The sequence below is a fragment of the Pan troglodytes genome, chromosome 9, assembly GCF_028858775.2.
Source record: "Pan troglodytes isolate AG18354 chromosome 9, NHGRI_mPanTro3-v2.0_pri, whole genome shotgun sequence".
NCBI classification, from domain to species: domain Eukaryota; kingdom Metazoa; phylum Chordata; class Mammalia; order Primates; family Hominidae; genus Pan; species Pan troglodytes.
This window is the reverse complement of record NC_072407.2, coordinates 50,900,945-50,924,897: the sequence shown is the minus strand read 5'-3', so window position 1 is coordinate 50,924,897 and position 23,953 is coordinate 50,900,945. Positions and strand designations below refer to the sequence as shown.

At 50.4% G+C, this 23,953-nt stretch overlaps 1 protein-coding gene across 1 annotated transcript in view; it reads left to right on the top strand.

Annotated features, from left to right (window-relative positions):
- LRP4 (LDL receptor related protein 4) overlaps positions 1-23,953 on the top strand; it is a 60,533-nt gene that overhangs the window by 10,276 nt on the left and 26,304 nt on the right. The window contains exons 2-19 of the mRNA XM_009460399.5: positions 5,085-5,231; positions 7,635-7,751; positions 8,037-8,150; positions 8,510-8,626; positions 8,981-9,109; positions 9,338-9,457; positions 10,147-10,272; positions 10,806-10,931; positions 11,123-11,257; positions 11,850-11,975; positions 12,322-12,552; positions 14,014-14,170; positions 16,631-16,848; positions 17,005-17,181; positions 17,592-17,714; positions 20,582-20,790; positions 20,943-21,024; positions 23,114-23,219. Of these exons, the coding sequence (XP_009458674.2) occupies positions 5,085-5,231; positions 7,635-7,751; positions 8,037-8,150; positions 8,510-8,626; positions 8,981-9,109; positions 9,338-9,457; positions 10,147-10,272; positions 10,806-10,931; positions 11,123-11,257; positions 11,850-11,975; positions 12,322-12,552; positions 14,014-14,170; positions 16,631-16,848; positions 17,005-17,181; positions 17,592-17,714; positions 20,582-20,790; positions 20,943-21,024; positions 23,114-23,219 (2,560 nt within the window). The remainder of the gene's footprint in view (positions 1-5,084; positions 5,232-7,634; positions 7,752-8,036; positions 8,151-8,509; positions 8,627-8,980; positions 9,110-9,337; positions 9,458-10,146; positions 10,273-10,805; positions 10,932-11,122; positions 11,258-11,849; positions 11,976-12,321; positions 12,553-14,013; positions 14,171-16,630; positions 16,849-17,004; positions 17,182-17,591; positions 17,715-20,581; positions 20,791-20,942; positions 21,025-23,113; positions 23,220-23,953) is intronic.

Genomic DNA, 23,953 nt, shown 5'->3' with positions numbered 1-23,953 from the left:
ACTGCACTCCAGCCTGGGCAACACAGCAAGATTCCGTCTCGGAAAAAAAAAAGATGGTTATATTATTATGAAGCTTTTGCTGTGTGTTAGCCCTGTGCTAAGCAGTTTATATGGGTTAATCTTTACAAAGCCCTTTGAGTTAGAACTGTTAATATTCCCATTTTATGGATGAGGAAACTGAGGCCTGGAGGGATTAACTGACTTGCTCAAAATTGCGGAATTTGTGGTAGAACCAAGATTTGAACCTTCATCTCTCTGACTTTAGAATCTATGTTGTCTACTACTAACTTAGTGTGTCTTGTATACCAGATGGATGTTTCCCTTCTTTCCTTTATATCAGGGCTGTCCAGACTTTTGGCTTCCCTGGGCTACACTGGAAGAAGGATTGTCTTGGGCCACACATAAAATACATGAACATTAACAACAGCTGATGAGCTAAGAAAAAAGAAATCGCAAATAATCTCATGTTTTAAGGAAGTTTACGAATTTGTGTTGGGCCACATTCAAAGCCATCCTGGGCCATGCAAGTCACAGGTTGGACAAGCTTGCTTTATATGAAAGCAGTGAGAAATTGGTAAGATGGCGGGAGTGGGAGAGATGAGATGTAAAAGGTAAGATTTTAGTTAACCTCTAGAGAAACATCCTATGAGCACATTAACATATATCCCAAAAGCTGGATGGCTTCATGATCAAAGATACCTTGCGGACAGACCTTTTCCATAGTGAATTGCATTAGGTGGAGGGGCTAGAGCCCAGGCCCCTGGAGGCTAAGGGAGCTTGCAGTGTGGCTGGCAGCTTTCAAGGCCAGAGCATAGTGAAGTGTTCTAATTCAACACTTCTTAAAATGAAGGCTGCATTTTGCCACCCACAGTCATTTGTTTTCTTTCTTCACTCACCATTCTTTTCCTTAAAAAGGGTTAAAAGCTGCCTTTATGATCACAGCCAGGACTTGAGTGAAAAGGCAGAATTCCACCTCTGAGGACCCCAGAGGGACAGCAGTTGCCCAGAAGAGCTGGCTTTTTGGAGTATAATGTGTCTGTTTACTGTATGAATGCCCAAGTCAAGCGTTTGCCTGACCGGTGGCTGCCCGCCCTTCACTGCAGCGGACGCTGAGATGTTGATTTGACAAGCAGGAAGTCGAGGCCCTTCAACTGCCTGCAACTAACTTGATGCCCACCGATGGAATGCTTTGTTCCTACAGTCTGCGCGGGGGAAATCGGGACTTCTGTTATCACTCAGCCAAAGGCGGGGGTGGGGCCCTAAAAAAACAAACGGAGCTTAAGGTTCTTCCCTACCAGTATGACTTTTCATTTGCACGCAGCCCCAGGACACCGCTCTACTTGCTCTATTCTGGTACTCTGATTCTTAATATCAAGGCCTTTTGGAAAAATTTAGCCTCCACAGCCCTGCATCTGCACACCCCTGCATCTGCACACCCCACCCTCCATTATTGAACATCTTTGGTGTGCCAAGGCATAAGATTAGTTTTTTCCACCTTTATTTTCTTGTCTAATCTTTGTTGCTTTTTTTTTTTTTCTTCGAGACAGAGTCTTGCTGTGTTGCCCAGGCTGCAGTGCAGTGGCGTGATCTCTGCTCATTGCAACCTCTGCCTCCATGGTTCAAGCAATTCTTTTGCTTCAGCCTCCCGAGTAGCTGGGACTACAGGCGTGCGCCACCACGCCCAGCTAATTTTTGTATTTTTAGTAGAGACAGGTTTTCACCATGTTGGCCAGGCTGGTCTCAAACTCCTGACCTCAAGTGATCTGCCCGCCTCAGCCTCCCAAAGTGCTAGGATTACAGGCATGAGCCACCATGTTCAGCCCCTTGTGGCTTTTTTACAAACAAGAAAACTGAAGCTTAAGGAGCTACGTGACTTGCACAAGGTCAACTGGCTGGTCGATGGAACCCAAGTCTGTCTGCTCCAGGTCCAGTGCTTTGTCCTCTGCCTAACCTCCTCCTCCTATTCCCCCCTACTTCCTCTCTGTCCTTTCCACAGCTTTCATCCTGAACTCCCCTCTGGTACATCCCCACTCCCTACTGTGTGTGGTTAGCAGCATTTCTCAACCTCTGTTGATGTTTTGGGCCAGATAATTCTTTGTCATAGGGGCCTGTCTGCACGTTATAGAGTTTTTTTTTTTTTTTTTTGAGACGGAGTTTCGCTCCTGTTGCCCAGGTTGGAGTGCAATGGCATGATCTCCCCTCACCGCAACCTCTGCCTCCTGGGTTCAAGCAATTCTCCTGCCTCAGCCTCCCAAGTAGCTGGGATTACAGGTGCCCACCACCATACCCGGCTAATTTTTGTATTTTTAGTAGAGACGGGGGTTTCACCACATTGGCCATGCTGGTCTTGAACTCCTGACCTCAGGTGATCCGCCCACCTGGGCCTCCCAAAGTGCTGGGATTACAGGCATGTAATCCTGTATAGAATTATACACGTTATAGAATCTTTAGCAGCATCCCTAGCTTCTACCCGCCAGATGTCGGTAAGCACCGCCAAGCATGACAACCAAAAATGTCTCCAAACATTGCTAAATGTCCTCCGGGGGACAAAATATCCCCAGTTGAGATCCTTATTAGCCTTATCCTTTTTCTTTACCATGATACCCCATGAAGGGGATCTGTGTACCGGGGAGTCCCATCACATGGAGTGGAATTAAACATCTTTGCTGTTCAATCCAGCTAGAGTTCACCAAAAGGGTGCCTACAGCTGTGCTGAGCCTGTCATACTACTGAAGTTCCTCAGGCTGTGTTGTCCAGGATCTGAGTGAGAAAAACCCTCCTCCCTTCTCAGAGTTCTCAGGCCAGAAAGGATGGAGTGGGGGCAGGGGCAGCTGGGTCTTTTAGTGCTTCCTGGGGAAGAATCCTCTACCCTGCATTTGTAGAGAGACCCGAAGAGACAGGAGCACTGGGCTTGGAGCAAGGCCTTCCTGTGAGGTCTAGAGACACTGCACCTCCCAACTGGACCTCACTTGGTTTCCGCAGGAAATCCTGCATCTTTTTTTTTTTTTTTTTTTGAGACAAGGTCTCATCCTGTCAACCATGGCTGGAGTGCAGTGGTGAGATCATGGCTCACTGCAGCCTCAACCTCCCGGGCTCAAGTGATCCTCCCACATCATGCTCCCAAGTAGCTGAGAGTACAGGTGTCCACCACCATGCCTGGCTAACTTTTGTAAATTTCTTTTCTGTAGAGACAGGGTTTTGCCATGTTCCCCAGGCTGGTCTCAAAACTGCTGTGCTCAAAGGATCCACCTGCCTCAGTCTCTCAAAGTGCTGATATTACAGGCATGAGCCACCGCGCCCAGCCCAATCCTGCATCTTTTCTAGAGCAGCTGATTACCATAGCATGTGGAGGGAGAGGGCCAGGCCTCAGTTGAGAATCTGGTGAAAGCTGTGATCCCTTACCCCAGAAACGTACATTATACCTGTAGCATCAGGGATTCACAGAACCCAAAAGCCATCCATCCATCCGTCTGTCCGTCCGTCCATCCGTCCATCCATCCATCCATCCATCCATCCATCCATCCATCCATGCATTGCAGGCTAGGAAGTTTTACCTTATGCTTGCACTTACTCTTGGGGTTGAGATGGAGAGGGAAAGTTCTAGAGCTCTCTCCCTGCTTTTGGAGGGCATGGCAGCACACCTTTTTATCCCAGCCCTAAGCCCTAGGCTAGGCCAAGGAATTATAATGTGAGAGAAGGATGTACATCAAGGAGATGAGCTGAGAGAGAAAAGCTGGACCAGGTACAGAGTATAGGAAGAGGGGTGACAATTTCGAGCTGACTCCTTCTCTGTTTCAGCCCAGCCTGAGGGCAGGGTCCAGCTGAGGGGAGGAAGAGGAGAAGAAAGGAAGGGGGAGAGATGAGCCATGCACTGCGGCCCCCTCCTTCCCCAGCTGCGAGCAAAGCAGCCCAGCGGGTTGGATGAATGCTGGGAGGGGGGAGAGTGACCCTGGCAGAACCCTTTGTTCCAGCTGAGGCTGGAGCAGGGCACTGAGCCATTCACACGCCATCCCAGGGCATCCTGCTGGGCACGCTGGGGAGGGGGCACAGCAGCCGGTCATGGGACTTGGCCAGGCAGATAGCTCGATGCTCAATAGGGAAGCCCAGCTGCGTGCTGCTGAAGCCGGGGGAGAGGCTGCATCTGCCAGCCTTCCTCAAGGCTGTGGCCTGTGCCACAGACAGGAAGGCCCTGGCAGGTCCCAGTTACTCTGCCCTGAGGTGGCCTGGGGGACTCAGAGCAGCCCACCCTGCTTCCTGCTCCCCTGTGTGGATTCCTTATCCTAAAGAGGCTCCAGCATTTTAATTCCACCATTAGTTCTTGCCCTCCCTGGCCAACATCCCAGGGTCTGGTCCAAGACAGAGGCAGAGCGTCCATATCTCAACCTAGTTTTAGTGAGAAGGCTATGGATGCCTCTCAACATCACCCTTTCTGTCCCTTGTTCCTCTTCTTCAAAAGCACCAAACCTCTGAGTGACATCATTTTTTTTTTTTGGAGGGGGTTGTTTCTTTTTTTCTTTTTTGAGACAAGGTCTTGCTCTGTTGCACCTGCTGGAGTGCAGTGGTGTGATCATAGCTCACTGCAGCCTTGACCTCCCAGGTTCAAGCAATCCTCCCACCTCAGCCTCCCAAGTAGCTGGGACTACAGCTACATGCCACTACCCTCAGCTAATTTTTTAGTTTTTTGTAGAAACAAGGTCTCGCTATGTTGCCCACGATGGTCTTGAACTTCTGAGCTCAATGAATCCTCCCATCTCAGCCCCTCAAAGTGCTGTGATATAGGTATGAGCCACTGTGCCTAGCCTAGGTGGCATCATCTGTTTCTGGGCCCTTAGAGGTGCCATGCAAAAAAGCCCTGTCATAGAGCGGGTCACCTGGACTCTTTGTAAGCCCGAAGTCAGAGGGTATCTGCTGGGTCGTTTATGCCCTGGAGGAGGCATGGTTTTACTGCCTGCATCTCCCTTGAAGTGTCACTGTGACTCCCCAGGTGACAGTGCCCCTGGACTAGGCTCCTCTACTTTCCCCTCGGAATGGGCTTGGGTTGAGTGGGAGCTGAGCCCTCACTGATTCCTTTTCCCTCCGCCCAGGCCTGGCCAGCAGCCCCGAGTGTGCTTGTGGTCGGAGCCACTTCACATGTGCAGTGAGTGCTCTTGGAGAGTGTACCTGCATCCCTGCCCAGTGGCAGTGTGATGGAGACAACGACTGCGGGGACCACAGCGATGAGGATGGATGTAGTAAGTACCTCCCCAGAGGCAGTGGGAGGTGGTGGAGAGGGACCTGGGGGTGGGGGGCAAGGACAAGGCTGATGGAGTATTTTCTGCATCAACTGTGTCAGACTCAGAGAGTTGGTCTTTTGCAAGCTTGATAGATATTGACATTTGGGTAGTTTCTTCACTATATATGGCTCCAACTCTCCTGTGTTTCTTTTGGTTGGTTCATGCATATATGTCCAAGAAAACAAACTTGACAACAAGTGTAAGAGAACACAACAGGGAGTTTCTTTAAATAGGTCTCTCTGTATTTATGTGAATATGTTTGTGTATATGTACCGCATATTTGTGCATTTTAAAATTTATATACTATACACAAATGTGGATTATTTCTATGTTTCTTATTTTGGTATTTTGTACAATAAAACCTTTTTTTTTTTTTTCGATACAGAGTCTCATTCTGTTTCCCAGGCTGGAGTGCAGGGGCACGGTCTAGGCTCACTGCAACCTCCACCTCCCAGGTTCAAGTGATTCTCCTGCCTCAGCCTCCTGAGTAGCTGGGACTACAGGCATGTGCCACCATGCCCAGCTAATTTTTTGTATTTTTAGTAGAGATGAGGTTTCAACATTTTGGCCAGGCTGGTCTCGAACTCATGATTTCAAGTGATCCAACCACCTCAGCCTCCCAAAGTGCTGGGATTACAGGCATGAACCACCACGCCCAGCCACACCTTTCTTAGTAACTTTGTAAGAAATCTTATATTTTCTTAGGCCGGGCGCAGTGGCTCATGCCTGTAATCCCAGCACTTTGGGAGGCCAAGGTGGGCAGATCACGAGGTCAGGAAATCGAGACCATCCTGGCTAATACGCTGAAACCCTGTCTCTATTAAAAATACAAAAAAATTAGCCGGGCGTGGTGGCAGGCACCTGAGGTCCCAGCTACTTGGGAGGCTGAGGCAGGAGAATGGTGTAAACCCGGGAGACAGAGCTTGCAGTGAGCCGAGATCGCGCCACTGCAGTCCAGATTGGGCGACAGAGCGAGACTCCGTCTAAAAAAAAAAGAAATCTTATATTTTCCTTAAGTCTCCCTTTTCCCCTAGCATGGTAACATCTGCACAGTTGGCCAGGGTGACCTGTCTTGGATATATAGAAATATCCCTGCTAAGCCAATTGTCTGGATTAGAGGCGCAATCTCTGACCTACCTGTAGCATCTATGTCTGAGGGTGGCTAATTAGTCTAATGGGAACGGAGGTACAACCTGGACCTCATTAACCCTAATCAGTTCAGCTAATTGTGTTGATGATAAATGCTTCACTTTCATGTAGCATTTTCATAGGCATTATATCAAAAGGCCTCTATGAACTGAGTATAATTATCCCCATTGTACAGCCAAAAAGACTTCAGCTCAGAGAGGGTAAATGACTTGCTCAGAGTGTTACGTAATGAACCGGAAATTGAGCCCGGGTGTGTCAATCATCATTTAACAAGAGGAAAGGAGGGGAAAAAGGCGCTTCTTTCTCTTGCTCATGTTTTTCTTATGTTTTCTTAGCTCCTGTGAGTTCTTTGGGTTGTTCTTCCCCTACCCTGTGAACCCCTCACCACGATTACCTTTTGAATCTCTGTCTTAGCTGCAGTTTCTGCTTAGCTTCTCCATCAGCTGGGGATGGGCCTAGGAGTCAGTAAGGAAGGACTATAAAACAGACAAGGGGGCTGGGTGTGGTGGCTCACGCCTGTAATCCCAACAGTTTGGGAGGCCAAGGCAGGTGGATCTCTTGAGGCCAGGAGTTCGAGACTGGCCTGGCCAACATGGCGAAAACCCACCTCTACTAAAAATACACACACAAAAAAAGATAGCCATGTGTGGTGGCGGGCACCTGTAATACCAGCTACTCGGGAGGCTGAGGCATGAGAATTCCTTGAACCCAGGAGGCGGTGGTTGCAGTGAGCCGAGATCATACCACTGCACTCCAGCCTGGGTGACAGAGTCAGACTCTGTTACAAAAAAAAAAAAAAGGCCAGGCGCCATGGCTCATGCCTGTAATCCCAGCACTTTGGGAGGCTGAGGCAGGCAGATCACCTGAGGTTGGGGGTTTGAGACCAGCCTGGCCAACATGACAAAACCCTGTCTCTACTAAAAATGCAAAAAACAAAAACAAAAACAAAAAAAACCTAGCCAGGTGTGGTGAAGCATGCCTGTAATCCCAGCTACTTGGGAGGCTGAGTCAGAATCGCCTGAACCAGGAGGCAGAGGTTGCAGTGAGCCAAGATTGCGCCACTGTACTCCAACCTGGGTGACAGAGTAAGACTCGGTCTCAAAAAAAGAAAAAAAAGACAAGGGGATTTGGAGCAAAAGGCTGTCTGGCCTAGTTGAGCCTGAGTAAGAATACCAGGTTGATTGACTTTTCTTTTCTTTTCCTGGGATTCAGTACTACCTACCTGTTCCCCTCTTGACTTTCACTGTGACAATGGCAAGTGCATCCGCCGCTCCTGGGTGTGTGACGGGGACAACGACTGTGAGGATGACTCGGATGAGCAGGACTGTCGTGAGTGTTGGCAGAGGCTGGGCGGAACTCCATTGAGTTCCACTGGGAAAGGATTTTCAATCAGAAAGCAATGCCCCAGGTCCACATGAGCCCTTGTGTTTTCAGCACTTTGTCCTGTCCTTTCACTTCCTCTCGAAGTCAGATAAGCTGCTGAGAGGCAGCCACCTCCTTCGGAGCCCTCAGGGCGGCACTGGAGCTACTTGACTGCTCCGGAGGGCTTTAAGTCAGGCTTCCAGGCACCAGACCCCCACTGCCTGCAGCAGCCTGACTGCTCTGTGCCCACAGCCCCCCGGGAGTGTGAGGAGGACGAGTTTCCCTGCCAGAATGGCTACTGCATCCGGAGTCTGTGGCACTGCGATGGTGACAATGACTGTGGCGACAACAGCGATGAGCAGTGTGGTGGGTGACCCCAACGGGGGAAGGCAGGCAAGGTGGCCAGTGGATGGCCTGGCCATGGGAGGAGATAGCAGCAATGGCCCTAGCACTGCCAAACCTCCAACTGCCCAGATATCTGGAGCAGCTAGAGGAACGCAGAGGGGGCAGAGCCGCTCAGACCCCCCAGAAACTGTGGACCAGGAGGCTGAGGCCCAGTCTCTCCAGGGCCTCCGTTCTCCCTGGAGAGTCTGCACTGACTCTGGGGTGCCTTTCGGGGGCTAGGTCAGACCCGCCAAAGCCAGTGAGGTTGGGAGTCAGAGAGGAGGGTGAGAGGGTTGCCTGTGGGGCCCCCTCAGAACTGCTGTCCCATCGCATCCCCCCAGACATGCGCAAGTGCTCCGACAAGGAGTTCCGCTGTAGTGACGGAAGCTGCATTGCTGAGCATTGGTACTGCGACGGTGACACCGACTGCAAAGATGGCTCCGATGAGGAGAACTGTCGTGAGTGGCCCCAGACCTCAGGCTGTTGGGTTGGATGAGGGCAGACAGTTCTGCCCATGGGCTAAGGGCGAGGCTGAGGAGTGCATGTACCAAGGGCAAGGAGCGTGGGTGCCTCAGCAGCAGCTCCTCCTAGGCTGAGCTAGGGAGGGAGCAAGTTCCCCAGGTGGGAAGGGAAGGCTTCCTTTGGTCCACCTGAATATGGGCGTCTATAAGGGCTGTCCCAGATGAAACCTGGTTACATCTCACTTGAAGAAGCTCTCCTGCCTGAGCATCCTGCCTGCTTGAGGAATCAGGGCCCCTCTCCTTCATCCAGGCCTGAGTGTGTGCCCCTCCCCACCCCTGCCTTCCCTCCAGCCTCAGCAGTGCCAGTGCCCCCTTGCAACCTGGAGGAGTTCCAGTGTGCCTACGGACGCTGCATCCTCGACATCTACCACTGCGATGGCGACGATGACTGTGGAGACTGGTCAGACGAGTCTGACTGCTGTGAGTACTCCGGCCAGCTGGGAGGCGGGGAGGCCAGGCTGGGAAGAACTGCTCGGGTGGCAAGGCACAGTCGCCAGCTGGGGCAGGAGTTCAGAGAGGAGTTTCTGGATTTTCTGGTCCCTCTTGGGAAGAGATGGAGGAACTGGGATTCTGGGGCTGTGGCCTTCTAGTCTGCCATGGGACACTGTGCACAGACTGGCTAGAGACAGAAGTCTTGTGTTTCCCTAGCCTCCCACCAGCCCTGCCGCTCTGGGGAGTTCATGTGTGACAGTGGCCTGTGCATCAATGCAGGCTGGCGCTGCGATGGTGACGCGGACTGTGATGACCAGTCTGATGAGCGCAACTGCAGTGAGTGGGGAAATGGAATTAGGTTGGGCTTGAACTAAGGAGAAGGCTTGTGGAGCCAAAGAGGCCACTACCGGCTGGGCGCGGTGGCTCATGCTTATAATGCCAGCACTTTGGGAGACCAAGGTGGGTGGATCGCTTGAGGTCAGGAGTTCGAGACCAGCCTGGGTAACATGGTTAAACCCCATCTCTACTAAAAATACAAAACTTAGCTGGGTGTGGTGGCGCATGCCTGTAATCCCAGCTACTCGGGAGGCTGAGGCAGGAGAATCGCTTGAACCTAGGAGGCAGAGGTTGCAGTGAGCCGAGACGGCGTCCCTGTAGCAGAGTGAGATGACATCTCAAAAAAAAAGACAAACAGGCCACTACCCATAAATCTTGAAGACACTGGGTAAGACCACCACCATGTACAGTTGTGTAGGTTGTGCACTGTGCAGAGGCAATATGTCCAAAGGGAAGCCAGTCACATAATAGATTTATATACTCATCATGGCAGTTTTCCAGCAGATGGCAGTAAAGTGTCTTGAGGAAAGGATACTTTTTTCTGATTCACACAAAGACACTATATAGACCAGCTGTGATCCCGGTGTCAAGAGTGGCATGGGTACTGATATAAGCTGCAGATTTGGGTGGCAGGGAGAATTTCAGGCTGAAATGGGGCCCACCTTTCATTAAGCCTTTGCTTTGCCCAGCCACCTCCATGTGTACAGCAGAACAGTTCCGCTGTCACTCAGGCCGCTGTGTCCGCCTGTCCTGGCGCTGTGATGGGGAGGATGACTGTGCAGACAACAGCGATGAAGAGAACTGTGAGAATACAGGTGGTGTCTCCCGGGGTGCCCCAGAACCCTTAGCCTATAGTTGGGGTGGAAGGGTGGAAAAGAGGGTGCTTTGGTATCTTTCCAGTTGGGTTGAGGTTTTACCAGTGTAAAATCCAGGTGCATCATTGACCTGCGGCCTTATGGCCTGGAGCACAGTATCAGAGCTGTGAGTTTCAATTGCCACTCCTATTCTAACTCACACACAGCCAGTGCCTTTAGCTCTGGTCTAGTGAGGAAGGACTACCCTCCATCTGGCAGCCCCCATGTGTGCTCCCCTGGCCACACCCAGTATTGAGCATGTGGTTGCACTTTTTCATTCTGTTCCATATTCCTCACCATCCCACTGTGGAGTCCTGGGGAGAAAGCAAATGCAGACATTCAGCCAGCCCTGTCTGAGCTGCTTCCTGCCCAGGACCCTCACCCTCCCACCTTGAGTCTCATCTGTCTCCAGCTTACCCTAGAAAATGACAGGCTCCCATCTCTTTGTTGGCCCAAGCCCTGCCTTGCTATGACCTGACCCTCCATCTCTCTAGGAAGCCCCCAATGTGCCTCGGACCAGTTCCTGTGTTGGAATGGGCGCTGCATTGGGCAGAGGAAGCTGTGCAACGGGGTCAATGACTGTGGTGACAACAGCGACGAAAGCCCACAGCAGAATTGCCGTGAGTGTCCCCAGTGGGCGGACCTGGCCCATGGTTTGTGGCCGAACCCCACCCATAGGGTTCAAAGGGAATCCTCCCTCAGGACTCTTGCAGCTTTGGGAGCTGTTCTTCGTGGTCCAGGTGGAATGCCAAGTTGGCTCTCTGGGGGAGGATTCTGGGCTCAACTCCCAACTCTGGCTTGGCTGGCACAGGGCCCCGGACGGGTGAGGAGAACTGCAATGTTAACAACGGTGGCTGTGCCCAGAAGTGCCAGATGGTGCGGGGGGCAGTGCAGTGTACCTGCCACACAGGCTACCGGCTCACAGAGGATGGGCACACGTGCCAAGGTGAGCTGGGGCCTGGTTTGCAGCAGAGTCGGGGTTCTGAGCAGGGGCAGCAGACAGGCAGCTGTGTTTCCTATGGGTCAGGCATTTGAACGGTGTGACCTCATTTCGTCCTCACAATAACCCTAGGAGGTGGGGATCATCCTTCCCATTTCACAGATGGGGAGACTGAAGCACAGAGAGGATAAGTAGCTTACCAAAGGCCACACAGCTGGCGAGTAGCAGAGTTGGGATTCCAGCCCAGGTCTGCATGACCTTAAAGCCCTTAACCATTTCTTCTTTTTTATTTTTTATTTTTATTTTTTTGAGATGGAGCCTCGCTCTGTCGCCCAGGCTGGAGTGCAGTGGTGCCATCTCGGCTCACTGCAGCCTCCGCCTCCTGGGTTCAAGCCATTCTCCTGCCTCAGCCTCTTGAGTAGCTGGGACTACAGGTGTGCGCCACCACACCCGGCCGCCCTTAACCATTTCTTAGACAGCCTTCCCACTAGGCCTGGAAAGTAGATGGGGATGTGGGCAGAAAAGCAGCTTGGCCGCCTGGGAGCGGGAGTGGGAGGACGACAGAAGGGAGATCTCTTGACCTGCCTGGTGTTCCCAGATGTGAATGAATGTGCCGAGGAGGGGTATTGCAGCCAGGGCTGCACCAACAGCGAAGGGGCTTTCCAGTGCTGGTGTGAAACAGGCTATGAACTACGGCCCGACCGGCGCAGCTGCAAGGCTCTGGGTAAGGGCTGTTGGCACTTGGCTGGGTGGGCAGAGGGCTGAGCATGGAGGAAGGCCAGGTGCTCTGGTGCTCAGGGATTTGCAGAGAGGTAGAGAGATTTCTGTCACAGTAAAATGGAGCAACAGTTGCATTCTGAGCCCCAAGAAAAACGCTGCCGGGGTGGAGTGGGGTGGGGAGGGGTGGAGGAATATAGTTTAAAGGTTGCCACTCTTCTGGTACTGATGCTGACAGCTTGGGGCATGTCCTTGTGAGCAAGTGGCTCCATCGGTCAGCTGAAGACCTGCTGATGGGTACCAGGGGCGGCTCTGAAACCCAGTGGGTATCCCATGTTTATACTGTTTCCCAGGGCCAGAGCCTGTGCTGCTGTTCGCCAATCGCATCGACATCCGGCAGGTGCTGCCACACCGCTCTGAGTACACACTGCTGCTTAACAACCTGGAGAATGCCATTGCCCTTGATTTCCACCACCGCCGCGAGCTCGTCTTCTGGTCAGATGTCACCCTGGACCGGATCCTCCGTGCCAACCTCAACGGCAGCAACGTGGAGGAGGTTGTGTCTACTGGGCTGGAGAGCCCAGGTAGGGAATGAGGCCCCATGGAGAGGGGCAGAGCCATGCCACATGCGCAGCAACGGTGGGAGGAATAGGCCAGTGGTTTGCAAACCTTAGGCAGCAGGACATCTTTTTCTTCCAGGGAAATCTTAGTTGGAGCCCTAATATAGAAAACATTTGTTAATGTATATCAATTTTATAGGTTCAAATATAACATTTGCTCATGATTGAGCTCAATCAGTGAGCATAATGAGACCACGTTGGTGGTTGTGATCATGGGAATCAGATTTATGGATGACAGAGTTCTCCATCAGCCTTTGCATCTAGTTTGTTTCTGAGTTTTGTTTCGATTGCTTAGTATTAAGAATATTCTGATTGACCTGGATAAGTATATCAAAATGTTTTATAGATTGTTAAAAAAACAGGCCAGGCACGGTGGCTCACGCCTGTAATCCCAGCACTTTGGGAGGCTGAGGTGGGCAGATCACCTGAGGTTGGGAGTTTGAGACCAGCCTGACCAACATGGAGAAACCCCATCTCTACTAAAAATACAAAAGTTAGCCGGGCGTGGTGGCGCATGCCTGTAATCCCAGCTACTTGGGAGGCTGAGGCAGGAGAATTGCTTGAACTCAGGAAGTGGAGGTTGCGGTGAGCCGAGATCACGCCATTGTACTTCAGCCTAGGCAAAACTCCGTCTCAAAAAAAAAAAAAAAAAAAAAGTTCAGGTGTGGTGGCTCACGCCTGTAATCCCAGCACTTTGGGAGGCTGAAGCAGGCGGATCACGTGAGGTCAGGAGTTTGAGACCAGCCTGGCCAACATGGCAAAACCCCATCCTATTAAAAATACAAAAATTAGCCAGGCATGGTGGCAAATGCCTGTAATCCCAGCTACTTGGGAGGCTGAGGAAGGAGAAACTCTTGAACCCAGGAGGTGGAGGTTGCAGTGAGCCGAGACTGCACCACTGCACTCCAGCCTGCGCAATGGGAGTGAGACTCCATCTCGAAACAAACAAACAAAAAACCACAGAAACAGCTCACTTGTCAATCTCAGGCTATTTTACAAATAGGTGAAGTGGTCAAATTCTAATTTGGTATCAAGCACATTGGACTCAAATGCCTAGGGAATTTCTGAAATGCCTCTGCAAAACCCCAGATGACAATTTACAACCCCCTGGGTCAGTGCAGTGGGGGACCCTGGGAATGCGTCAGGGAGACAGAATTCAGAAAGTGATGTATGGTTGACTGTGAGGAGGAAGTGCATGCCCTTGGACAGTTACTTAACTCTTTTGTGCCTCAATTTCCTTATCCTCATGGAAATTACAGTATCTAGCTCACAGAGTTGTGATGCTTAAATGAATTCATGTATCTGAAGTGATGACAATAGTGCCTGGCCCAAAAAATTGCTTCCTGTAAGAGTTTGCTCCTATTACTATGGGACATGGGGGCCTGGGTTGACTCCTGGACATTTTTTGCTGCTGCTTCTCACCAGGGGGCCTGGCTGTGGATTGGGTCCATGACAAACTCTACTGGACCGACTCAGGCACCTCGAGGATTGAGGTGGCCAATCTGGACGGGGCCCACCGGAAGGTGTTGCTGTGGCAGAACCTGGAGAAGCCCCGGGCCATTGCCTTGCATCCCATGGAGGGGTAAGTTGTATCTCAGGCTCCCGAACTTTCTTGCAACCTCTCGGGACAGCTCCCAGGCTAACTGGACTAGACATTCTGGGGGTACATCCTCAAAGTGTGGTGTAGCTGGGCGCGGTGGCTCACGCCTGTAATCCCAGCACTTTGGGAGGCCAAGGCGGGCAGATCACCTGAGGTCAGTAATTCGAGACCAGCCTGGCCAACATGGGGAAACCCCATCTCTGCAAAATACAAAAATTAGCCAGGCATGGTGGCGGGTGCTTGTAATCCCAGCTACTCGGGAGGAGGCAGGAGAGTTGTTTGAACCCAGGAGGCACAGGTTACAGTGAGCTGAGATTGCGCCACTGCACTCCAGCCTGGGAGAAAGAGCAAGACTCTGTCTCGAAAAAAAAAAAAAAAAAAAAAAGTATGATGTTAATAACATGGGCTCTGTCCCCCACACACTTGAGTCTAGGTCCTGGCTCTGTAATAACTGGCTGTGTGGCCTTGGGCCAGTTAATCTCTGTCTGCCTTGTTTACTCATTTCTAAATTGGTGATTAAAAAAAAATACCTCCATCATAGTTGTATGAAGATTAAATGAGGTGATGCATTTTAAATTGCATATAACACACATTAGATAAGTTGTAGGTGTTTCGTATTTTTATTATTAGCTCATAAGGTTGACCTAATTAATACAAATTAATAGTTATTAGTAATTCATAAGAATTGTAATTAATTATTATAGCCTAAAAATTAATAGAGGGGCCGGGCACAGTGGCTCACACCTATAATTCCAGCACTTTTGGAGACCAAGGAAGGAGGATCACTTGAGTCCAGGAGTTCAAGATCAGCCTGGGCAACATAGTGTGGCCTCATCTCTACAAAAATTTTTTCTAAATTAGCCTGGCATAGTGGCACATGCCTGTAGTCCCAGCTACTTGGGAGGCTGAGGTGCAAGGATGGCTTGAGACTGGGAGGTCAAGGTTGCAGGGAACCGTGATTGCAACAGTGCCCTCCAGCCTGGGTGACAGAGTAAGACCCTGTCTCAAAAAAAGTTAAATAAATAAAATTGAGAAATCTGGTCAGGTTCAGTGGCTCATGCCTATAATCTCAGCACTTTGGGATGCTGAGGTGGGCAGATTGCTTGAGCCCAGGAGTTCAAGACCAGCTTGGGCAACATGGCAAAACCCCATCTCTATAAAAAGTACAAAAATTAGCTGGACTTATTGATGCATGCCTGTAGTCCCAACTACACAGGAGGCTGAGGTAGGAGGATCACCTGAGCCCTGGAGTTCGAGGCTGCAGTGAGCCATGATTATGGCACTGCACTCCTGGATGACAGAGTGAGACTCTGTCTCAAAAAAAATTAAATTTAAAATTCAGAAATCTGAATTAAAGAAAAACTCCTAAAATGAAGTTCTCACCTCTGGCTTTTAAAAATTCTATGCAATCAATGGAGGGAGTATCTTATAAGGTCCTACAGTATGTATCAACTGTTTTAGAAACTGTGTGTGTGTATGTGTGTGTGTCTGTGTGTGTGTCTGTGTGTGTGTAAAATACAAAAGGAGCCGGGCATGGTGACTCAAGCTTGTAACCCCAGCACTTTGGGAGGCCGAGGCAGGTGGATCACTTGGGGTCAGAGTTTGAGACCAGCCTGGCCAACATGGTGAAACCCCATCTCTACTAAAAATACAAAAATTAGCTGGGCATGGTGGCGGGTGCCTGTAATCCCAGCTACTTGGGAGGCTGAGGCAGAAGAATCACTTGGGTCCAGGAGGTGGAGGTTGCAGTGAGCTGAAATCGTGCCACTGCATTCCAGCCTGGGCAACAGAGCGAGTCTCAAAAATAAAAGAAAATAAAATACAAAAGGCAGTGGAAGAGATTGTGACAAAGAAGAAAGTGCCTGTCCTAATATTACATTATATTGTCAATTCTATGAGACTTTTGTCTGTTTTGTTCACTGCTAGATTTCCAGTGCCTAAGATAGTATGTCCTGCCTGTTGCCAGTATGAAAAAAAAAATTATTAAATTAATAAATGCCCTGTCTAAAGACATTTAAACTCAGACACTTAAAAAGCATTCTGAGGCTGGGCATGGTGACTCATGCCTGTAATCCCAGTACTTTGAAAGGACAAAGCAGGAGGATTGCTTGAGCTCAGGAGTTTGAGACCAGCTTGGGTAACATAGCAAGACCTCATCTCTACTACAAAAAAAAATTAGTTAGGTGTAGCGATACTAGCTGCTCAGAAGGCTGAAGTGGGAGGCCTTCTGAGCCCAGGAGATTGAGGCCGCAGTGAGCTGTAATCTCACCTGCCCTCCAGCCTGGGTGACAAAATGAGACCCCGTCTAAAAAAAAATTCATTCTGTGGACCAAACATTGGAGTCCCCTGAGTTAAATGGATAAAAGCGCCCTACCTGATTATTCTCCTGGTTACCTACCTGTTTTCTGCTGCCCACTTCCCAATTTACTTTTCTCTTCCTAGTACCATTTACTGGACAGACTGGGGCAACACCCCCCGTATTGAGGCCTCCAGCATGGATGGCTCTGGACGCCGCATCATTGCCGATACCCATCTCTTCTGGCCCAATGGCCTCACCATCGACTATGCCGGGCGCCGTATGTACTGGGTGGATGCTAAGCACCATGTCATCGAGAGGGCCAATCTGGATGGGAGTCACCGTAAGGCTGTCATTAGCCAGGGTGAGCCCCTTCCTTCACTCTCCTTCATCTCTTGTCCTCCTGCCCCCGTCCCTGCCCCCCAGGAGCCTTGGTAGAGGTTTTGTGTAGTTGCCAGGCCTGGGCCCAGGGGACATGGCAGACCATGTCCAGACTGAGGTCTTCCTGGACTTTCCCCAGGCCTCCCGCATCCCTTTGCCATCACAGTGTTTGAAGACAGCCTGTACTGGACAGACTGGCACACCAAGAGCATCAATAGCGCTAACAAATTTACAGGGAAGAACCAGGAAATCATTCGCAACAAACTCCACTTCCCTATGGACATCCACACCTTGCACCCCCAGCGCCAACCTGCAGGTAAAAAACTGCCCACCGGGTGAGCCAAAGTAGCCTCATGGTTGAGGTGGCCTCTGGTGCCTCTGAGAACCTTCCTTCCCCTTAGAGTTGCCATTTCTTCTGATGGGGAAATCCAGCGGGGCACTGACATGGGCTAATTCCTCCCTCTGCTGGACATTCGGGGCAGTACAACAAGATTCACGAAAAGATTCATTAGACTTCACCGTTCCCATCTAATTCAGGCAGACATTTACAGGGCATCTCCTCTGTGCCGGGTACTCACTGTGCTAGCAGCAGGGGCAGATGTCAAAAATATAAGACATAGTTTCTCCCTTCAGGGAACTATCACCCTACCTAAACCCCTATTCCCTAGTCTTGGGGTCACTTTTGCAGACCTTCGCTGATCCTCTTGCCCTGGGCTCTTTGAGCAGGGAAAAACCGCTGTGGGGACAACAACGGAGGCTGCACGCACCTGTGTCTGCCCAGTGGCCAGAACTACACCTGTGCCTGCCCCACTGGCTTCCGCAAGATCAGCAGCCACGCCTGTGCCCAGAGTAAGTGGGTCTGCAACACCAGCCTCCATGGAGGCTGTTGTGAGGATGGGGAGAAGGAACAAGGGATAGGACGTGGAGGGATTGCCTGTTGTGGGAAAAACCACATTCCTCAGGGAGCCCTGGAGAGGAAGAACTTAAGAGGCTGAGGGATCTTCTATCAAAGCTGAGGACTGAGGACCCAGCACTAGTTGCCGAAGGCTCAGCAATACCGCCCGGTCGAGTGTGAACACCTGCAGTGAGGCTCATGTATCATTTTACCAGGCAGGATTGCCTTCTCTATAGGCAGCAAGAGGGTTTTATGCTCTTCTAGAAAACAGGGGAATGATTTCCTACCTTTTTACCTTTAGCGTCACCCTGTTGAAGACTTTCTTTCGGCCCTTAAACCAGGAAGCCAAAATTAGAATCTCTGATGATGTTCTGTGTAAGCGGGTCCTGGATAAATATGTGTCAAACAAGTGGAAGATCATGGGATCCCCTGGTCTGTCCCTGAACTGCTACTTTGGCTTCCTTTGGGCTCCTGAGGAGTTATTGTTTTGAGAGGGTAACCCTGGAGAGCCCAGCACACGATGACTTTTTCTTAGTCCAGAGAGGAGCGGTCCAGGCATATGGCACGACCAGCAGGGCACCTGGGGTGATTCCTCACACATCAGCAGCTGTTCTTGTTTACTGCTGCGTACTCCACTGACCCTCTGAAATCTGGGTAAAATAAAATTCTCCTGGGACCTGGGTCCTTTCTAGAGAGTGTGGTTAGGGAAAACATTCAAAAGTTTCATTCATACACATATTAACTAAGAACCTAATTTCATACTCTGAGTTTTCCCCTTGCATTGTTTTTTTTTTTTTTTTTTTTTTTTTGAGACAGTTTCGCTCTTGTCCAGGCTGGAGTACAGTGGCACAGTCTCGGCTCACCACAACCTCCACTTCCCAGGTTCAAGCTATTCTCCTGCCTTAGCTTCCTGAATAGCTGGGATTACAAGCATGCGCCACCACACCTGGCTAATTTTGTATTTTTAGTAGGGACGGGGTTTCTCCATGTTGGTCTGGCTGGTCTCGAACTCCTGACCTCAGGTGATCCACCCACCTCAGCCTCCCAAAGTGCTGGCATTACAGGCATGAGCCACTGTGCCTGGCATTTTTTTTTTTTGTCCGCCTCCCGGGTTCAAGTGCTTCTCCTGCCTCAGCCTCCTGAGTAGCGGGGATTATAAGCGTGCACTACCACACCCAGCTAATTTTTGTATTTTTAGTAGAGATGGGGTTTCACCATGTTGGTCAGGCTGGTCTTGAACTCCTGACCTCGTGACCTGCCCGCCTCTGCCTTCCAAAGTGTTGGGATTACAGGCATAAGCCACCGCCCCCGGCCTTTTTTTTTTTTTTTTTTTTTTTTTTGAGACAGGGTCTTGCTCTGTCACCTAGGCTGGAGTGCAGTGGTGTAAACAGTGCTCACTGCAGCTTCGACTTCCTGGGCTTAAGCAAGCCTCCCGCCCCAGCCCCCTAAGTAGCTGGGACTACAGGCATACACTATCACACCTGGCGAATTTTGTGGAGTTTTTTGTTTGTTTGTTTTGTTTTTGAGACAGAGTCTCACTCTGTCACCCAGGCTGGAGTGTGGCGGCATGATCTCGGCTCATTGTAACCTCCACCTCCCTGGTTCAAGCGATTCTTCTGCTTCGGGCTCCCAAGTAGCTGGGATTACAGGCACCTGCCACCATGCCTGGCTAATTTTTGTATTTTTAGTAGAGATGAGGTTTCACTATGTTGGCCAGGCTGGTCTCAAACTCCTGACCTCGTGATCTATCCACCTCAGCCTCCCAAAGTGCTGGGATTACAGGCGTGAGCCACCGTGCCCAGTGAATTTTGTATTTTTAGTAGAGACGGGGTTCCACTATGTTGCTCAGGCTGGTCTCAAACTCCTGAGCCCAAGCAATGACCCCACCTCAGCCCCTCAAAGTGCTGGGATTACAGGCATGAGCCACCATGCCTGGCCCTTTCCTCTTGCATTCTTTTGTGTCCAGCGCTTCCCCTGTTGTCTTAGTGAGATGCAAGAAGTAAAGCCCCCTGTCCCCTGACAGCTTCCCCTTAAGGATTTCCCAGCCCTAGGAAGAAGACATTTGGCAACATTAGTCAGGAAGTGCCTTTCTGGATAGAAAAGTCTACTGAGAAAGTATTCACACTGACCAGAGGAAAGGCAGAGGATGGGGAAGAGCTGGCTGGAAGTAAACTACGTAGAGGAGTGGCCAGAGCTCTTTCTCTGGAGTCAGACCTGAGTCCCAGCTCTGGTGCTTTGTAGCCATGGGATCCTGGGCAAGTTTCTTGATCTCTATTAGCCTCAGGGTTGCTCGTCTAGAAAATGGGAATAAGAATAACACACGACAGAGGCTTGGTGTGAGATCAAAAAAGCACCAAGCACAGTGCCTGGCAAGGAAAGTGCTCAGCTTAAGCTACTGGCTTAAAGTTGTAAAGAGGAGAGCAAGAGGAAGGGATCCAGGTGATGGAGTGGAGGGGCAGGAGCCCTGACACAGTCATGAACATCAGAGAAGTAGGGGTCAGGGGTTGGCAGTGGGCAAGCCAGGACACCAGAAGAGGTGGAGAAAAGTAAGAAGAGAGAAAAGTTGAGATGAAGCCGACAGATGCTTAAACAGCATGCACTTCTGGGACCTTAGTAGAGTCTGTTTCCATTTGATTTAGAAGTCTGATTCTGCTAGCATGGCAGTGCTTAAAAGAAGCCTGAGGTATAAAGTATAGGGGGCAAAGGGCACCAGATCCCAGGAAGTGTGATTGAACCAGATGTCACGCAGGTGAGCGTCTGTGTCTGTCACTGTTCTTGGATTTAGAGCATTAAAAGAAGACCCCTTTCGGCCTTTGATCAGGTCTTGACAAGTTCCTGCTTTTTGCCCGAAGGATGGACATCCGTCGAATCAGCTTTGACACAGAGGACCTGTCTGATGATGTCATCCCACTGGCTGACGTGCGCAGTGCTGTGGCCCTTGACTGGGACTCCCGGGATGACCACGTGTACTGGACAGATGTCAGCACTGATACCATCAGCAGGGCCAAGTGGGATGGAACAGGACAGGAGGTAGGGCCCAGCGTGGGGAGGTTGAAGGGTGGAATCCACCCTCTCCAGGGAAGGGCTTCCCATACCTTTGCCAACCTTGAGAACTGGTGGAGTTTGGGCTCCGGAACTAGAGTGGAAGTACAGTTGGTGATACAGCTTTGCTTCCTGCCCAGGTGGTAGTGGATACCAGTTTGGAGAGCCCAGCTGGCCTGGCCATTGATTGGGTCACCAACAAACTGTACTGGACAGATGCAGGTATGCATAGGGGAGCCGTGGCCTGCCTGGCTCCCTGGGATTCCTCTTGTTTAAAACCCTGGCCTCAGATAGAAGGAGCCCAGTGTCTCTCCTGGACCACTTCTGTCTTCACTTCAAGTCCTTGGTAGGTCAGAAGCCGGAGGGCTGCTGCAGATCCGAAGTGAGAAGCTCCCACGTGAGAAGCTCACATTGTGGCAGCTGCTTCTGCTGTGTAGCTGATGCTGGGGAGTGTTTTAAGGCATTTCAGATCATCAACCTATGCCTTGTTTTCTTTCCATCGCTTTCTGGGTAAATCAGGCTTTTTTTTTTTTTTTTTTTTGAGGCGGAGTCTTGCTCTGTCGCCAGGCTGGAGTGCAGTGGTGCGATCTCGGCTCACTGCAAGCTCCGCCTCCCGGGTTCACGCCATTTTCTCCTGCCTCAGCCTCCCAAGTAGCGCACCACCATGCCCGGCTAAGTTTTTGTATTTTAGTAGAGACGGGGTTTCACCATGTTGGCCAGGATGGTCTTGATCTCCTGACCTGGTGATCCACCCGCCTTAGCCTCCCAAAGTGCTGGGATTACAGGTGTGAGCCACCGCGCCTAGCCAAATCAGGCATTTTTAATTAGCCAGGTGGGTTTGGGAGGCAAGGGGATACCCTGAACAAGTGCTACTCAGAGTGTGGTTGCTGGACCACAGAGGCTGATGACAACCTTGCCTCCTCTGCGTGGCAGCATCAGCATCATCTGGGAAGTTGTTGGACATGCAGATTCTTGGGCCCCACCCTAGACTTACTGAATCAGGGCTGGGCATGGTGGCTCACACCTATAATCCTAGCGCTTTGGGGGACCAGGGCAAGATCTCTTGAGCTTAGGAGTTCAAGATCAGCCTGGGAAATATAGCAAGACCCCCACACGCATACACACATCCCCAATTTTTTTTTTAATTAGCCTGGTGTAATGGCACATGCCTGTAGTCCCAGCTACTTGGGAGGCTGAAGTGGGAGGATTGCTTGAATCCGGGAGTTCAAGGCTGCAGTGAGCCATGATCACACCACTGCATGCCAATCTAGGCAACAGAGCAAGAGCCTGTCTCCAAAAAACAAAAGTCAAGACTTACTGAATCAGAATCTTTGGGGGTTAGTGAGCATGAAATGGACTAGAATTTTTTTTTCTTTTTTAAATTTTGAGATGGAGTCTCGCTCTGCTGCCCAGGCTGGAGTGCAGCGGTGCAATCTCAGCTCACTGCAACCTCCACCTCCCTGGGTTCAAAGGATTCTTCTGCCTCAGCCTCCCGAGTAGCTGGGATTACAGGCGTGCACCACCACACCCAGCTAATTTTTTTTTTTTTTTGAGACGGAGTCTCACTCTGTCCCCCAGGCTGGAGTGCTGTGGCATGATCTCAGCTCACTGCAAGCTCCGCCTCCCAGGTTCACGCCATTCTCCTGCCTCAGCCTCCCAAGTAGCTGGGACTACAGGTGCCCGCCACGACGCCTGGCTAATTTTTTGTATTTTTCAGTAGAGACGGGGTTTCACCATGTTAGCCAGGATGGTCTCGATCTCCTAATCTCGTGATCCACCCGCCTCGGCCTCCCAAAATGCTGGGATTACAGGTGTGAGCCACTGCGCCCGGCCAATTTTTGTATTTTTAGTAGAGACGGGGTTTTACCATGTTGGTCAGGCTGGTCTTGAACTCCTGACCTCATGATCCACTTGCCTCGGCCTCTCAAAGTGCTGGGATTACGGGCGTGAGCCACCACGCCCGGCCGAATATTTTTATTTTAAAAAAAATCTTTGGGTGTTAGGTTCAGAAATCTGTGTTTTAACAAGCTCTCCTGATTCTTACGCACACTAAAGTTTGAGAATCATCGCCTTAAATTATGGTTGCCTATGTTTGGGAAGTCTTGCTCTTTCAAGAAATCCAACTGATCACATCCTTGAATTTCTTCTTGCAGTTCAAGTCACTAAATTTCCGTTGTGCATCTGTCACAAAATATCTTTTGAGCCCCTACTCTGTGCTCTGCTGGCGCATACCAGGCTCTTGTGTTGGCCATGGAAGGTAAGAGGGTGAATGAACAAGACTAGAATTAATCTCTGTATCCCTTCTTGATAGGTACAGACCGGATTGAAGTAGCCAACACAGATGGCAGCATGAGAACAGTACTCATCTGGGAGAACCTTGATCGTCCTCGGGACATCGTGGTGGAACCCATGGGCGGGTGAGTGGCTGCCCCTTGGGAATGAGCTCCATCCACCCCTCCCAAGATCTGAGCTCCAGAGAGGAGTCTAAAGATTAGGAAGAGTGACCAGATCTTATGGATATGCCCAAGGAAGCAAGAGCAGCTGTAGAAACCAGAGGCTGGTTGCCAAGACCAGCTCTGTCCGGGAGACCCTAACCCAGTGGCGCTAGAGGAATTAAAGATACACACACAGAACTATAGAGGTGTGAAGTGGGAAATCAGGGGTCTCACAGCCTTCAGAACTGAGAGCCCCCAACAGAGATTTACCCACATATTTATTAACAGCAAGCCAGTCATTAGCATTGTTTCTATAGATATTAACTAAAAGTATCCCTTATGGGAAATAAAGGGGTGGGCCGAATTAAAGAAATAGGTTGGGCTAGTTAAATGCAGCAGGAGCATGTCCTAAGGCACAGATAGCTCATGCTATTGTTTATGGCTTAAAAATGCCTTTAAGCAGTTTTCCTGCCCTAGTCAGGCCAGGTGTTCCTTGCCCTCATTCAGGTAAACCCACAACCTTCCAGTGTGGGCGTTATGGCCATCATGAACATGTCACAGTGCTGCAGAGATTTTGCTTATGGCCAGTTTTGGGGGCCAGTTTATGGCCAAATTTTGGGGGGCTTGTTCCCAACAGCTGGTGACAACTTTGTATTCTCTGTGGACAAGGAAACTTTTCAATTCTTTCTTTCCTTATCTTTTTTTTATTGTTGGTT